The sequence below is a fragment of the Microdochium trichocladiopsis genome (genome assembly GCF_020744255.1).
Source record: "Microdochium trichocladiopsis strain MPI-CAGE-CH-0230 chromosome Unknown B0I36scaffold_5, whole genome shotgun sequence".
Classification (NCBI taxonomy): domain Eukaryota; kingdom Fungi; phylum Ascomycota; class Sordariomycetes; order Xylariales; family Microdochiaceae; genus Microdochium; species Microdochium trichocladiopsis.
In genome coordinates, this window is record NW_025763548.1 from 3,371,081 (window position 1) to 3,386,074 (window position 14,994).

General features: G+C 59.8%; 8 protein-coding genes across 8 annotated transcripts; 3 read left to right on the forward strand and 5 right to left on the reverse strand.

Annotated features, from left to right (window-relative positions):
* Positions 1-297: 297 nt before the first annotated feature.
* Positions 298-1,640, forward strand: B0I36DRAFT_384384 (transmembrane protein 6/97). Its single transcript, XM_046160998.1, has 3 exons — positions 298-500; positions 589-978; positions 1,080-1,640. Exons 1-3 carry the CDS (start codon positions 407-409, stop codon positions 1,166-1,168), a joined length of 573 nt encoding a protein of 190 aa, XP_046013337.1. The 5' UTR covers positions 298-406; the 3' UTR covers positions 1,169-1,640.
* B0I36DRAFT_268752 (uncharacterized protein) lies at positions 1,641-3,145 on the reverse strand. Its single transcript, XM_046151251.1, has 2 exons — positions 2,653-3,145; positions 1,641-2,536 (listed from the first exon to the last, which is right to left on the reverse strand). Exons 1-2 carry the CDS (start codon positions 2,805-2,807, stop codon positions 1,789-1,791), a joined length of 903 nt encoding a protein of 300 aa, XP_046013338.1. The 5' UTR covers positions 2,808-3,145; the 3' UTR covers positions 1,641-1,788.
* Positions 3,146-3,414: 269 nt separating this feature from the next.
* B0I36DRAFT_324388 (uncharacterized protein) lies at positions 3,415-4,931 on the reverse strand. Its single transcript, XM_046154095.1, has 3 exons — positions 4,517-4,931; positions 3,929-4,490; positions 3,415-3,848 (listed from the first exon to the last, which is right to left on the reverse strand). The coding sequence occupies exons 1-3, from the start codon at positions 4,532-4,534 to the stop codon at positions 3,589-3,591; spliced, it is 840 nt and encodes a 279-aa protein (XP_046013339.1). The 5' UTR covers positions 4,535-4,931; the 3' UTR covers positions 3,415-3,588.
* A 1-nt stretch (position 4,932) lies between these two features.
* On the reverse strand, positions 4,933-7,533 carry B0I36DRAFT_422666 (Alpha/Beta hydrolase protein; the record flags this gene model as incomplete). Its single annotated transcript, XM_046162214.1, has 2 exons — positions 4,933-6,109; positions 7,522-7,533. 2 exons carry the CDS (start codon positions 7,531-7,533, stop codon positions 5,246-5,248), a joined length of 876 nt encoding a protein of 291 aa, XP_046013340.1. The 3' UTR covers positions 4,933-5,245.
* An 894-nt stretch (positions 7,534-8,427) lies between these two features.
* Positions 8,428-9,000, forward strand: B0I36DRAFT_363321 (uncharacterized protein; the record flags this gene model as incomplete). Its single annotated transcript, XM_046158788.1, has 1 exon — positions 8,428-9,000. One exon carries the CDS (start codon positions 8,428-8,430, stop codon positions 8,998-9,000), a length of 573 nt encoding a protein of 190 aa, XP_046013341.1.
* A 248-nt stretch (positions 9,001-9,248) lies between these two features.
* Positions 9,249-11,287, forward strand: B0I36DRAFT_125467 (FAD binding domain-containing protein). The gene is made up of 2 exons (XM_046148108.1): positions 9,249-9,849; positions 9,904-11,287. Exons 1-2 carry the CDS (start codon positions 9,371-9,373, stop codon positions 11,114-11,116), a joined length of 1,692 nt encoding a protein of 563 aa, XP_046013342.1. The 5' UTR covers positions 9,249-9,370; the 3' UTR covers positions 11,117-11,287.
* B0I36DRAFT_125468 (uncharacterized protein) lies at positions 11,288-12,590 on the reverse strand. The gene has a single exon (XM_046148109.1). The coding sequence runs from the start codon at positions 12,443-12,445 to the stop codon at positions 11,459-11,461; it is 987 nt and encodes a 328-aa protein (XP_046013343.1). The 5' UTR covers positions 12,446-12,590; the 3' UTR covers positions 11,288-11,458.
* Positions 12,591-13,598: 1,008 nt separating this feature from the next.
* Positions 13,599-14,632, reverse strand: B0I36DRAFT_324392 (uncharacterized protein). The gene has a single exon (XM_046154096.1). It carries the CDS (start codon positions 14,426-14,428, stop codon positions 13,811-13,813), a length of 618 nt encoding a protein of 205 aa, XP_046013344.1. The 5' UTR covers positions 14,429-14,632; the 3' UTR covers positions 13,599-13,810.
* Between the last annotated feature and the right edge of the window lie 362 nt (positions 14,633-14,994).

Sequence of the window (14,994 nt, forward strand, 5' to 3'; positions counted from 1 at the left end):
TGTCTATTTACGCGTATTGATTCATGGCATCCTTACTCGACTTTTCCATTGTGACAATTCGGTCCTTAGTGGGATAAACACGAAATGTCCCGTGGATGTAAGCCTCCACATGTATGCGGCTACTAGAGAGCCAACGGAGGGATCAGCCGTTGTTTGTTGTATTGGGGAATGCCCTGTGCAATACTGCAAGGCCACAGCAGCGGCCCCACCACGGAAACCCCGGATTCTTGGCAGGCACGCTCAGGGGTCCTCTCCCTCTCTGTTCTTTTCCCCAAATCTCACAACTGGCGCGTCTCACTCACTTCACAGCTCAGCCGTCTACTTGACGATCGCAACACGCTCAATCTCGCATCGCCTCGTGCAAAGACTGAGCTGTAGAGCCCGCTCCTCTGCGCCGCATCACACAATGGCGCCCTCCTCAACGACAACACCGCCCACCTCATCATGGCTTGACAAGGTCTACCTCGTCTACTTTGCCATCCACATCCCCGTCATGCTCTGTACGTGGTTTCTCCCCCTCCCCCGTCCTTCTCGCCAGTTGCATCCCAACTTCAACTAACACTTGGGCTCTTCCCACGACAAACCCAGGCGTCGACCTGGTCCCCCTCTACCCGCACTCACTCTGGGTCCCGGCCTCGGCGCCCCTGCACTTCCTCCACGACCTGCGCGCCTGGTACCTCGCCACCTATGCGGACCAGTTCTTCGCGGCCCCGCCCGCCGTGGCCCCGGCCTTCTTCACCTTCTTCACCCTCCTCGAGCTCGTGTTCCACTTCCCCGTCTCCGTCTGGGCCGTGCGCAGGCTCGGCGGCAAGCAGCTCGACGGCGCCGCCGAGCTGGTCCTGCTGGTGTACGGCATCGAGACGGTCCTGACCACCGCGTGCTGCATGTTCGAGGCGTACCACTGGGATGCCGCGCTCGTCACGAGCGAGCAGCGCGTCATGTTGCTCACGGCCCTGTACGGGAGCTATCTCGCTGTTGGTAAGTCCTTGGTGGCTGGTTCGTCCGAGCTGCATACGCTTCTTGGAAATCGAGAGGAGAAAATAGACGTGCTGACCTCGGTCCCCTTGAAAACATGACAGCCACACTCCTCAGTGTCGACATGTACGCCCGGCTTCTCAACCGCGTCAGCCCTTCCTCGGCTGGTCATATCGCAAAGAAGCTGCAGTAGTGCCCTGCAGCCCATCTGATCTCATTCAGCGCGGTGAGCCCGGGCGATCATTGAACCGAGGAAAGACCAGGAGGGTGCTGTTCGGGGCCCTCACTTTCGTTGGATGAAAAGCTGCTAGACACGCCTGGCAAGCATTGAACGTTGTACAGGCGTGAGAAGGGCATCGAGTTTGCCAGTATGTTTTGGATTCTAGAGGCCGCGACATGGTTGTCAGTGCACCAGCCTTGCCTCTGCGTATTGATACAAGATTTCGGGAAATCTGGCTATGTAGAGGACGCAAGTGCCAGACGGTATAGACGCTTCGAACTGTCTTCATCACACGCCATACATACACACGCTAGCATATCGTCAGGCAGCATCCCCATGCGTGAGACGATTTCACGTTCGAACATTGAATCCTCGTGGTCCTCCACATCCCCTGTATATTCAACTAGACAAGAGCCAGAACTCCAAGCAGTTTTTCTTTTCAAATTATCGTCGCGTCGTAAGTTGTACACGTATTGTCCCCCGGGCCGGGCCCAGGCCTCCGCCATTACACATTTTCGTTTCCCTTTTCGACACATATTTCGCACACCGTAACCGGGGGGTATCTCCCCCTTTCGCCATCTCCTCCCCCGCCATCAGTCTATCCTCTTTGATATCCCCCAGCCGTTGCCAACCCCGTTCACCCCGTAGCCCAGCGGCGTGGCTCCTCCCATTCCCCGGCCGCGCAGCCTCTTTGGCAGGATCACACCGAAGAAGTACACGGCAGACGCGAGCGTGCCAGCGGTGAAGCTGACGAGGGCGTAGAATATGGTGCTGGCATAGACATGCCCGCCCATCCCTTGCCACTCGACGGTGCCCTCAGTCTTGGGCAGGGCGGGGGTGGGGAACCAGCGGACGCTGAACTGCAGCGGGAGGGGATCACCGATGACGAGGCGCTTCGAGGCAGTGCCGGCCATGTGGCTGAGCGGGCTGGTGCTGTAGGCGGCGCCCGAGTCGAGGACGCCCGAGTCATGGTGGTGCAGGTGGTGCTTTGGCACCGAGTGGAGGAGCACGTTGAGGTGCGTGCTGATGTGCAGGTGCGACTTCTGCAGGGTGCCCGCGAGCGCAAAGACGAGCGGGATATACTCCTGCTCGGGCGGGGACTCGCCCACGATCTCGACCTGCGCGGCCGGCCGCGAGGGCAGGCGGCAGGCTAGGGGGGCGTCGTTGTGCACGTAGAACTCGAGCAGGTGGAAAAAGGGGTCGTCGATCATGGGGATGGTGCAGTTGAGCTCCGTCTCGACGCCGTAGTGAAACTCGAGGGACCTGCCCGACTCGGAGCATTCAGGGAAGGGGATCCATTGGATCTGCTCGTTCTCGTCCGAGATGTGTTCGCCCGTTTCTCTGTTGGGGTTGTTCTCACTGGTTAGTGTTTATTCCGGCCCAAATTGTACTCCAACCAGTATTCGCTCCCTGGCCGATTCTCGAGACGGAGAGGATGATGATGGGGGTAAACTAACATGCTCCGGTTCATGCACTCAATGGGGATGGGCGCGCCGTAGTGGTACGAGGGCAGCAGCGCCTCCTTTCCGTTCTCGGACGAGGCCGAGGCGAGCCGTGCCGTGGCAAGCAGCAGCGCGCTGCAGAGGGCGGTTGACACCGGCGAGGGGCCCATCTTGAGGAGTTTGTGTAGCGCAGGCGCGGTGCTCGAGGAGGATAGGTCGGCTGGCGTTGCGCCGTATGGCACGCGGCAGTTGCGCAAGGGGCGATGCGCCGATGGTTGGGTGCCCAAGGTGTTGTGTACGGGCGATGGTCTACGCGAGTTTCGCGAGCTGGTCGAGGTGCATGCCGCCAACGCAAGTGTCGAAAAGAGTCGCCAGGCACGGGAGATCGAGATGCGATGGGTGCAGGCGATCAATGGCGGGCGGCGCTGCCGTGCGGGCAGCTGGTAAGGCGTCGAGAATGGCGGAAGTGGATGTGGGAAGAGAAGGACCCGGCCTGGTCGTTGTGGTGATGCTCCTAGCGTGGAGGTTTTGGGGATTTGCCAGGCCGAGCAACGGCCATACACGGTGGGTGGTGCCAGCCTGGCGGGAATCAGTGACAGGCGGATCCAGGGGTCCGCCCGGCCGTTCTTACAGGGGGGAAGGAGCGCCCCGGTCCTTGGCCCGGCTCCGTCGTCGCTGCCGCCGCCGTCGCCTCGCCTCGGGAGCCCCGCCGAAGTGCTTCCTTCCTTCCCTCTTTCCCTGATAGACTGCACATGATGCATCGTGACGATTCTCCCTCTTTGAATCCAGCGACATGCAGCAAATCTTTGAATTCATGCACAAGCCAATGCGGCAAGCTGGGACAACAATGATAGAATTGGCATCGACAAGGACCCACGCGGCCTCAACACACACCTGAGTCTCTGCCCAATGGGCCGTGCTTCTTTTTCTTCTCAGTGGTTCGTCAACTCTTCACCTTGATCCAGATCCAGCATCAAAGCACATCAGCGAGGGCCGATGCTCACCCAGCCCACTCGACTCCCCAAAATCTACCACAGCAGTCTCCAAGACACGGAGCCCCATGCGCTGGTAGAACCCCAGCGCCGTCGGCTGCGCGATCAGGAACACCAGCAGTCCCAGATCTCGCGCCCTGTCGAGCGCGTGGGTTAGCAGCTGTCGGCCATAACCGCCCTTGCCGTGGTACTCGGGCCGGACCATGAGCGCGGACACGTCTTTTTTGTTGCAAAGCCCATTCTTTGTCAGCAGAAGAAGGCTCCCAAGATGCGGTGGCTGGGCTGGCAGTTGCACTTACACACGGCCTTTTTGCCAGAAACGTGCCTCTCTCGCAGTCCGTCATGCACGGCCCGTTCCTGGATCTTTATCTTCTGCAACCCCGTTGCATCATCGGAAGAAGCAGGAGCAGCGTTCGTGGCATCGCTGTCTGGTCGAGGCGCAGAGGCACTCTCCTTCTCAGCCCCATGAGAAATCGTCTTGTCGTCGTCCACAGCACTGCCATAAGGCGGCTGTATCCGCGCGGCTTCGTCAGTGGCCCAGGTATACATTCTCAGGTACCCGACCATGACCGCCCCATTGTCGCCGCCGTTGTCGCCATCGTTATCCCCGGCCTGCGGAGGCAGGACGCCCTTGATGTACTCCACCTCGGGAATCCCAAACTTCTTGGCCTTTGCAGCCGTCTGCTCGGCCACCACCGCGTCCGTGATGCCGTCCGGGTGCAGCACCCGCGCCAATTGCGACGTCGCTAGCATCGCCTCGAGCTCGAGGCGTGTGCACGTCTCCAAATCCGCAAGGGTCGCCGGCAGCAGACGCAGTGGCTGTCCTTGTTGAGGCTGCTGCGCCGGCGCCGACGCTGGCTGCTGGGGGGCGGCAGCGGCATCTCAACCCCAACCAGAGACGCCATGTTTTCTGTAATTTGCTGGGGGCCGCGTCGTCGTGCTCAAGGACGCTCTATCCAACCTCGTAATACAACAACACCCATAAGCTTGTCGTTGCTCTTTGGTTGTGCTACAAGGTGAGTTCGTTATTGCGCGGAATATGCAAGCGGGGTATTTCGGCTTACGAGTCAAAGTCCGGGGGTTGCAAAGGTGTCCGCAAATTCACTCACGAAGGCACCCCGTGGACGTCTCGTGACCCAGAATGAATCATCCACAGCCGGATTATGAGTGCCGGAAGTACATATCGCCCAAGCCGTCACACTGTAGAGTTTTGTTGCCTACACGTCGTTCAGGTCAAGTCCGAAGCCGAAGCCGGGGCCGGGGCCTTCAGTGGAGACCGGATTGCAACCAACAGGCTGCAACTCATCGTAAACGTTGAAGGGAATGACTAATAACAATGAAGTCCTTTATATTTAGTTAGATTCCGACGCAACGACGCACACTGGCTCTGAAATGAAACCTCTAATCTCCTTGTCAGACGACTCTAGAGTCTCCTGCTTCTCCAAAGATGAGAAACCTGGCCAATGGCAATGACAACGGTACTTCCAGATGTTTAGGCTCGTTTTCTGCTAAAAGAAATAAGGAAGGGAAGAGAGCAACGCCGCTGTTTACCATAAATACTTCGCTGATACAACACGCTGAACCGAAAAGCAGGACGCCGGACAAAAATGAACCAGCTATAAAGTGCGAGCAATCCACGCCCACCGGGCCCTCCTGGCGAGCACCGAAATGGCAGCATTCGGCACGATACGGTCATAGCCATGGGGCCCCCCAGGCCAAACATGAAGTTCGGCTGCGACTCCTCCCTTCCACAACTTCGAGGCGAACCCGACAACCTCATCGCGGAAGGGATCGGCAGAGGCCACGTCCACGAACGTCGGTGGGAGCCCAGCGAGATCCTCAGCTCGACCGGGAGCCTCGTAGTATGATACATCGTCCGAGCCGGCACGGTCCCCAAGCAGACAGCTCCAGGCGAACTTGTTGAAGGTCGAATTGTACATGGGACCCGTGGCGAACTGCTGGCACGAGACAGTCTGGTTGCGGTCATCCAGCATGGGACATTCCAGAAAGAGTGCCCTTAGAGCCGGGCCGTCCTGGTCTCGAGACATGAGTGCGGTGGCGGCAGCTAGACCACCGCCGGCCGAGATGCCATATATCATGAGCCGACCGGGGTCCACGCCGAGAGATTCGGCATTCTCGGCGAACCACCGCAGAGCTGCGAAGCAATCGGTTACCGGACCCTTGCCGGGATTCTCTGGGGCCAGACCATATTCGACGCTGACAGTGATCGCATCGAACTGACGTGCCCACTCGATGCTGCTGTCGAGCCCCGAGTATCGGTTGCACCGGATCACGGCACCACCGTGGATAAAGAGGATGCCGGGCCGCCCAGAAGACTGAGTGGTGAGGGGGCGGATGATCGTTATGGGCAGGTCACCGCGCGGACCTGGGATGACCTTGTCCTCGACGGCGATGTTTGGGCTGTTGCGAACGAGTAAGGTGTCTGTGTGGACGCGGTGGAGAGCCTCACTGCGAATGACCTCGATATGGGTTTGCTGAGGACCATTGCAGGTGGCTGCGGTGACAGCCGGCTGGATCTCCAGGTCGTAGGGGGGACGTGGATAACGATCAACAGTTGTGAACATGTTGCCTGAGTGATGCTTGTTCCTGTTTGGAACGACTTGAAAGTACACGATACGTGGCGAGAGGGAAGACGAAGATCAATGACCTGGAGGGTACCACTGACTACTTTTCAGCTATTTCCGGAGACGATGGCTGGCACTGGGAAAGTCTGCCAGACACGAGAGGACAGCAACGCCGGAAAGAACCGAAGGGGGGGAGGGTCATTGTTACGCTGGTGGTCGTCGGCAATAGATAGTTCATGCGTGCGGATGGCCCGATTCAGCAAGACCGAAGCTTGCCAATGCGACGACACCGGCGGGTGGCTCGGGTAGCAGCGAAGGCGAGGCCATGTGCGGCAAGGGTTCTCCGTCGGTGGCCTGCCGAGATCAGCACGCCAAGGAGCGCCCGAACGGGCTGGCCAGGCCAGGGGGGCTGGAGATTTGATGGCTCGATAGGCGAGTCCTGTTGGCTGTCGCTGGCCGCGTCGGGGAGCCGGGGATTCTGCTGTCCCTGTGCCTCGGGCGGCAGCTGTAACGGCGCACGAAAGGGGGTATTCGCTGCAACTGGGGCAGATTGCACAGAGAGCCTTTTTGGAGTTGCTCGAGAGCACAAGGGCAATGGATGCTTGGATCTGTCAAGGCGGGCGTCTCCGGATTCCTGGGTGCTTGTTTCATCAACATTTTTTTGTGATGTGTATCGCAGACCGGGGGTTGTGCGGGTGATCGTCCATGGTACGCCCAGGGGTCCATCGCATCGGAGACCCAGTAGGATAGGCGACGAGGATTATCGTGTTTCCACCGCACAAATGCGGCTGGCAGGGTGGCTTGATGGGCTGGACAGGGGGCAGCTATCATGGCCATACCGGTGAGTACGAGTGAGTGGTTTGCCCTGGCTGGTCACAGATGAGCGAGAAGTTCCCAGCTCTCCTGGCTCCGAAGGAAGCACTTCAGGACCGATGGAGAAGGGAGCATTTGTTTATTAGTCGCAGCCACAACCAATGCTCGTCTCAATAATAGTCTGGGCCACATTCACCAGCAAGTTGATCACTGAGCACTCCTGTGGGAAGGAGTGCCGCCACTTTGGCGTCACGATCTACATCTCTGCATCAGCCAGTATAGACCAGATCAGCTCGTGTTCGAGAAGACGCACGCCCATGTGGTGGCCATGGAAGCTACTGGGCGGGTGCAGGGCGGCTGGTCCTGGTCCGTGGTACTGCTGGGCCAATTTCCCGGCCCCATGGACGTTTATCGGTGCCCTCTGCACATGAAGAATCCCCCACGTGATGATGATGATGACTCTCCCGTCCATGTGCGACTACTTCTTGTGGAACGACGGCAGACATGGCAAGTTGCCAGCCAGCCCGGGGCGTTGACATTCTGAAATAAGCTGACGTGGCCTCGGGAGGACAAGACCGGGGGTTCTGGCGGCAGCGAGCAGGAAGCAGTCCGTGTGGACGTCATTGAGTTGGACTTCCTACTGGCTTCTGTCGTCCAGCGGTAGTCTTCTTATGCCAAGTGCCTGGTGGGTCGGTCCTCGTGAGTGTCTCGACGAGACGCCCCTGTGTCCAAGTAGAGCTCTTGTCGGTCTAGCAGTGGTCTTTTCTTTTTTTCTTTTTGTCACACTACTTATGATACAGCAGGCATCGAGAAGACAGTGAAGTTCAAGAGGCCGGGGTAAAACCTCAGTCAGAAAAGGGACGACGGCAAGCCCCTATAGCTTGGGTCATGGAGGAGTGCAAAGATGTCATTTGGTGTCACAGCCGTGTGTGGTCTGTGTACAAGTTGCTGTGCCCAGCCGTTACTTTGCTAGCACTCGACGCAGGGATCGAATGCAGTTCTGCTCCGTTGCAACCGTGCCAATGTGGGATGGATGCAGATCATTGAGAAGACCTGGAAGGGGCACCGGAGGCTGCGGGCGACTGGAGTTGTTGCTGAAAGTGTAAATAAGGGTATGGGGTGGTAGAGGTGAGGGTGGTGAGTCTGGAGCACCAGGCACTGGCAGCCCTGTGCACACGGCACGCCGCAGTGGGGCCTTCCACTTGCTTGGGACCGCCCCAAACACTACTGCAAGCCACTGCCGTATTGGGCGAGCACGCGCTCTTGCAGCAGACCACCACCACCTCCTCCAGCCGCAAACAGCACACCCACTACAGACAACACCACAAACAAGGCCAGACAGAGAGGCCACTCCCGAGAGCCCGTTCCACCCTCCTGGTCCAGCCGCTGCCATCGACGGCATGTCTCCCAGCGGTGCCGTGCCCAGCACCGCCCAGGTGGTACCGGGGGCGTGCGTCAACATTGTCCTCAAGGCCGACCAGCGCACTGGTCGTCAGGTCTCAGGCACCGTGCGAGACGTCCTCACTCGGGGCGATCACCACCGCGGCATCAAGGTCCGCCTTGTCGATGGCCGCATCGGTCGTGTCCAGAGCCTTGCGGATCCCGTAGCCGCCCAGGCTGTGGCTGCGGCCGCGGCCGCGGGCGACGACCAGGCAGCGGCGATCCTGGCACGCGACCTCCAGATCCAGCAGCAGACTCGCCGACGGGGGCCCAAGTATCGCGACGTCCGCGAGGACGACGACGCCCTCGAGGCGCCGCCTGAGCAGACCGACCTGAGTGCGTACATTGTGCCTGCACGGCCCAGGGGCAAAGGCAAGAAGGCCGCGGCGGCACGCTCTGCAGATGATGGGTCGGGCTCGGAACCACTGCGCCAACACGATGTCGTGTCTGCAAATGTCACCTGTCCTGTCTGCAACTCGTTCCAGGGCGATGAAGCCGCCGTCGCCCATCATGTTGCGGCTCATTTTGAATAATGTTTCTGGTGCAAACAATTTGAAGCTCAAGGCTGGCCGGGATGAATTCCTCAACCTTCCCCAGCTTGAGGCTTTCCAACCAACCTTGCAAGTTCCGATAGCTGTGTGAGGGCATAGCACAGTCATGAATCAGAGCATCGACAGCAGCAGTCAGTCTGCCAGAGGCTACCACTTCCTGTCTACTGCACCTAAGGTCCTCCAAGGGCAATGACGATCCGTTTTCCAAGTGCCCATCAGGGTGCCCGGTCCCTGGCCCTCAAGGTCCCCTCAGCGTCATAGCCACCCCTATCCCGTCGACGACGATGTCTCAGCAGCTGGCCTCGAAGATGCAAATTCACGCCCACCAGACTCTCTTGTATCTTCAATTGTCATGGCTCAAGGCGACAGTGCGACTGCGGATGTTCGCGCCGTGATCATCGTCGGTGCCGGCCCTTGTGGCCTGGCAGTGGCAGCACGGCTGTGTGAGGGCATGCCCGCCGCCAACTTCACCGACGAGGAGCACCAGCGATACCACTGGATTCGCAAGAACCGGCACCAGGCCAGCGTCAAGAACTACCGGAATGGCAACGAGACGCGCCGAGCCAACCACGGCTTCAAGCAGCCCGACTTCTTGGTGCTTGATGCCACGGCCGACCGCTGGATGGCCAAGTGGGACAGGCTCTTCAAGACCTTTGACATCTCGCACCTGCGCAGCCCAATGTTCTTCCACATTGATCCCGCGGAGCGCGATGGGCTGCTTGGCTACACCTACAGCCACGAGCGCGAGCGCGAGCTGACAGAGATCCGTGGTTGTGTGGGCAAGGAGGTCAGCAAGTACCAGCGCAAGAAGAGGATCAAGTCTGGCAGACAGTGAGTTGTCTTCTCCAAGCAGTTTTCTCGTCGGTCGTGCTTACAGGTGGCTAGGCCAAAGAATGAGCCTACTGTCGACGAGCGAGATCGCCAAGACTACTTCGTGCCGTCGACGCCGCTGTTCGCATCCCACTGTGGGTGCCTCGTTGATCGATACAGCCTGCGCTCAAACATGATCCGTAACGAGACAGTGCTCGACGTCTCCTACGACTATGTCGGGGAGCTGTCGGAGAACATCAAGCTGTTTACCATCAAGACCAACAAGGCCACGTACTATGCCAAGACAGCCGTCCTGGCTCTGGGTGGAAATCCACCGTCACTTCCGAAACCTGCAGTGTCCGACGCGGCCGCCGCCATCACGCACGCCATGCAGATCAAGGAGATGCCGTGCCCCAGAGTCCGTGCCAAGATCAACAGTAAGAAGCCCACAAGCATCGTCATCGTCGGGGGCGGTCTCACGTCCGCACAGCTGTCAGATCTTGCTGTCCGGCGCGGCGTGGGCAAAGTGTATCTCTTGATGCGTGGTCCGCTCAAGGTGAAGCCCTTTGATGTCGGCCTTGAATGGGTCGGCAAGTTCCGCAACTTTGAGCAGGCGGCGTTCTGGACCGCGGACGACCACGAAGAGCGCTGGGGCAAGATCCTCGCTGCACGCAACGGCGGCAGCATCACCCCGCCGTACAAGAAGATCCTGGACAAGCACATTGCCAAGGGCAAGGTCGAGCTCTTGCTGTATACAACCATCGCGGAGAAGACTTGCGACGCAGCGAACGGGGCGTGGAAGGTGTCAGTGTCAACTGCTTCTTCATCATCGTCGCTGCCCTCGTCATCCCCGGCTGGAATCCAGTCAGAGAGCGCCTCTCAGGACCAGATAACGAGAGACCTCCCACCTATCGATCATATCTATCTCGCAACAGGAGTCTCATGCACCCTGGACGGCGTGCCCTGCCTACAGACCCTGCGCAGGGACTACCCCATCGCGAGCTGCGGTGGCCTCCCCTGCATCACAGAGGACATGGCCTGGCGAGATGACGTGCCGCTGTACATCACCGGCCGGCTGGCGGCGCTGCAGCTCGGGCCCGGCGGCGGCAACTTGATTGGGGCGCGGACAGGCGCGGAGAGGGTGTCATGGGCTGTGCAGGACTTTTTGCGGTCGGAGGACAAGGAGGATGGTAGCCCTGGTAGCCGCGCTCGGGCGGACAGGTTTGATTACTTGACGGGAAGGTGTAGTCGGTTCGAGGCGCTGTCTTGTTGTGACAGCGACGAGTAGTGCTCGTCCACGCAGAACATGTATGTATAGCATTAGTGGTACCAGATGGTTTGGTTTGTTCTTGGCAGAGGTCCCAACCGAGCCTGATCACTATTGCGCAAGTGTTTCCTCTGATAATAGGCGTGCCGGCACACATGGTATAAATGTAGACAGTATTTCTACGGTATCATGTCATAGCAAGCCGCCTATATCACCACCTATCTATTTCCTCGCACGCAGCCCTGAAAGCAATGCTGGACGAGCGTCTAATCTATGTCTCTCTTTACGTCCCCGTGTCATGCGACCCTACAGCTCTGTGTGCTTCCTTTGGTTGAAATTACTTCATAAAAAAAGAAAAGCCAGTCAGAAAAGGTCCTTCTCAAAACAATGCAAGACAGCCGGGCCGGCGAGCAGCGGCGCCAGGGCCGGATACCCGTCCGCGAGATCCCCCTTCTTGGCCACGGCTTCGACGTAGCCCATGCGCTCATACCACTGCCTCAGGCGCCTCTTGAAGTCGTGGTCCGGGTTGGCCGAGGGGACGAGGAGGAGCAGCTGCATTGTTCCCCTGCTGTCCGTTGCAGGAGCAGCAGCAGAGGGGGCAGTACTACTACTACCATCGCTGTCGCCGCCGTCGCCGCTACCGTCACTACCGCCGCTACTGCTGCTGCTGCTGCTGTTGCTGTTGCTGCCACTACCACCGAACAAGACGCTCCGCGCGTACTCCTCGGCGAACAGGGCGAGCTTGCGCCCCACGCCGCCGCCCCGGAGGGACGGGTCGACGGCGAGGATGCCGAACTCTGCGCGCGTGGGAGAGAGCCGCTCGATGTGCACGCAGCCCACGACGCCGGCGGCGGCGACTTCCTTTGGTATCTCCTGCTTGCCTCCCCTCTCTTTCTCTATGTCGATTCCGCCCCCTCCTCCTCCTCCGCAGTGGGCACTCTGGCGGCGGCAGTGCCGCGGGGCTGTGTGTGCGACGGCGACCTCCCCCGCGCGGATCAGCCGGGCCACCTCGTCGGTCGTGGTGCGCTGGAAGCCCGAGCCCCAGATCTCGCTCTCGGTCTCGACGTACACGGCGTTGACAATGTCCGTGAGGGTCTGCACGAGGGCTGGGTCGTCCGCATCGGCGGGCGTGGCCATCGAGACGGTGATGTTGTCGTTGCTGCTGCCGTCGTTGCCGTTACTGTCGTGATGACCCGCTGTTGTCGACAGCGCCGGGGCCGGAGCAGTGGGGGCTTGGTGTTGCTGTGGTGGCGGCCCGGCTCCGGGCAGCGAGGACTTCCCCGCTGGCGGCGGTGTCATTGTTGACTGTGGGACGAGGACCGCCGGGATGGCACTGCTTGGAAGTGCCATGGTGAGTCGAATCGTGCGGTTGGGATTATATACACTTCTCAGGGCATGGGGGCCGAGTGTCCTCGCCTCTTCAGATGTGGGATGCGTTATGCAAGAATGCGGCGGTTGTTTTTGAAAGACCTTGCCCGTTGCTTTACTTGACGTTTTCTTGCGGCTTCATCTATGACAGAGCTGACGATTCTGGTTGTCGTTTGCCCTTTGGACCCGGCGCAAAAGCCCACCGACATGAGCAGCGGCGGGCGGCCCCGTCGTGGTGAGCCCGCCGCCGCTTACGCCGGTATCGCAGCCCGTCAGCTCCACCCCTGTCTGGACCGCAATGGCAAGGAAGAGGCTGTCATCAGAACGTGCGCAGATGCGTGCGTGGTCACGTTAATGATCGTAGAGTATCTATTCATCGGCCGCCTGGACACATTCCCAAGCAAACGTGCAATGGCACCGGAATGAGACAAGAAACGTGGTTTCCCCATAAGCGCTAGTGCACCGAGGGCTTGGTGTGTGTGTGTTCTTGGACCGGCGCAGCTAGTAGATAGTCAGAAGTCAATCTGCAGATAGAGAGGAGCTGCTGCTGCGCGTGTAACAATGCGCGCAATGCCTAGCACCACTTTGCAGAGCGGTTACATTTCTTTAGGACCATTGGCCTGTTTTCTCATAGCCGGGCGTGGCAGCTTGGGACGAGTGTCGGCCTTGACCACCCTGTCTTGGCTCCCAAGGTTGGGCTGTATTTGTGAAGTGAAGCAGCAAGAAGAAAAAGGTCGACAAGGTTGCGCCTGAGGTGGACCCACCGCCAGGGCCGATGCCAAGCCGGAGGTGCTGCAGGTCCCAGGGCTGCAACCTGCACAGTGTCCCCGCTTTTCATGGAACGAGAACCTGGCTACACGATCGTGATCGTTGGCATGCCTGCCGCAGCCTCGCCGACAATCCGGGGAAACCCACTGCCCCGGGACCAACAGAAATTGTGTGCGACAGGCCAGCCAGAGGGACGTGCTGATTTACGGACTGCTGTGCGCATTGTGCGACATTGCAGAGCGCGCGGGAAACAACAGCACGGCACTGGTCCTCCCGTGGCGAAAACAAAACAAACCAAAAAAAAGAAACGCAGCGGGAAAACATTTGACAATCACGCACGGGGCAGGGAGACATGGGCCTCGCAAAGTCTTGGTCGACATGTTATTTATTCCATGCTACATATTGACAAACTAGTATTATTATGACCCTGCAGGTCTTTTCCAGAATCCAAAAAGGTACCGAGCTCTCCATCCCGTCTAAGCCGACATCCAGACATGGCCGCAGCACGCCTGCCAGATTCTACTCCTTCCTTTCCACGAGAGAATAGCCCATGTTGGGTTCCCAGCCTTTGCAGGCCGCTTAGAGAGCGAGGGCACCGAGGACGGCAGCGCCGGCAGCAACGGCAGCGACGACAACACCGCCCTGCTGGGCAACGGCACCACCAGTGGGGATGGGGTTGGCCGAGCTCGAGCCAGAGGGCTTAGGGGTGGTGGTGGTGGAAGCACCGGTGCCGGCGGTGCCGGCGGGAGTCGAGGCAGCGTGCGAGACGGAGCCGCTGGTGGTCGGGTAGGGAGCCGACTGCGTAGCGGGAACGCTGGGAGCGCCGGTGGGAGCGGCACCGCCTCCAGTGCAGATGGGGACCGAGGCAGCGTACGAGGCGAGCTGGGTGCAGGCGCCGAGGGCCGACAGGAGGACCTGCGAGTTGGCCGAGTACCACGAGAGGACGGAGCCAGTGTAGGCGGCGTACTCGGACGAGGCGGCGCCAGTCAGGGTAGGGGTGGCGCAGGGATCGGTGGGGATGGCCGTGATGAGGGCGGTGGGAGGAGTAGGCAGCTGGTTGTACAGAGGCAGGACCTGGGCAATGGCCGACTGGCACTCGGGGCCGAAGCTGCCGAGGTCCTGGCGGGCCTTGAGGTCGGGGATGCTGGCCGAGACGGCGGCGGCCAGGGTGGCAGCGACGAAAGCCTTGGTGAACATTTTCAAGGTGGTGGTTGGGTTGTTGTTGTTGTTTGTTGTTTGGTGTTGGGCAAAGAACGAGTGTGGACTGGTTGCAGCCGATATTATATAGAGACACCGATGATATTAGAGCAAAAGGGAAGATGGAGAGAGAAGCAGCAGGAGGCAGGATAACGGTGGGCAGGCCCGGGCATGGGCGAAGTATTTATCTGGGGCCTCGCTGCCTGGCCAGGCCAAGCAAGCTCGCTCGTTGGGAAACCTTGGAACGACGCAGCGCGATCCCCAGGGCTGAGAGCTCGAGGTGCCTGTGCTGGGCGCACGGGGCCGTCGACGACCTGAGGCAGGCCTAGGCGGGCGTAGCTGGCTGGGCAGCAGGCTTGCGTGCCTGCCCAGGTCCCAGTAAGTGGGCGGGTGGTGGTGTGCAGGTACCGGACGCCACTGTCGCAAAGCCCCATCGCCACCACAGCAGCACCTGCTCTGTGGATGGACAGCTCCAGCTTGAGGCAGTGGCGTGGCCAGCCGAGGGGGCTGTGCGTGCCTGCCCACCTCAATCTGCGACCTCTGCCTAGCGCCCAGCTAGCTGGTCC

Excerpts from the sequence above, each read along its gene's own strand:
- B0I36DRAFT_125467 (XM_046148108.1), top strand. The coding sequence starts at position 9,371 with ATGGCTCAAGGCGACAGTGCGACTGCGGATGTTCGCGCCGTGATCATC. Across the intron at positions 9,850-9,903 it reads AGGATCAAGTCTGGCAGACA|GCCAAAGAATGAGCCTACTG; the intron begins GTGAGTTGTCTT and ends ACAGGTGGCTAG.
- B0I36DRAFT_324392 (XM_046154096.1), bottom strand. The coding sequence starts at position 14,428 with ATGTTCACCAAGGCTTTCGTCGCTGCCACCCTGGCCGCCGCCGTCTCG.
- B0I36DRAFT_125468 (XM_046148109.1), bottom strand. The coding sequence starts at position 12,445 with ATGGCACTTCCAAGCAGTGCCATCCCGGCGGTCCTCGTCCCACAGTCA.
- B0I36DRAFT_324388 (XM_046154095.1), bottom strand. Across the intron at positions 3,849-3,928 it reads TTCTGGCAAAAAGGCCGTGT|ACGTGTCCGCGCTCATGGTC; the intron begins GTAAGTGCAACT and ends GCAACAAAAAAG.
- B0I36DRAFT_384384 (XM_046160998.1), top strand. The coding sequence starts at position 407 with ATGGCGCCCTCCTCAACGACAACACCGCCCACCTCATCATGGCTTGAC. Across the intron at positions 501-588 it reads CCACATCCCCGTCATGCTCT|GCGTCGACCTGGTCCCCCTC; the intron begins GTACGTGGTTTC and ends CGACAAACCCAG. Across the intron at positions 979-1,079 it reads CGGGAGCTATCTCGCTGTTG|CCACACTCCTCAGTGTCGAC; the intron begins GTAAGTCCTTGG and ends AAAACATGACAG.
- B0I36DRAFT_268752 (XM_046151251.1), bottom strand. The coding sequence starts at position 2,807 with ATGGGCCCCTCGCCGGTGTCAACCGCCCTCTGCAGCGCGCTGCTGCTT. Across the intron at positions 2,537-2,652 it reads GAGTGCATGAACCGGAGCAT|AGAAACGGGCGAACACATCT; the intron begins GTTAGTTTACCC and ends CAACCCCAACAG.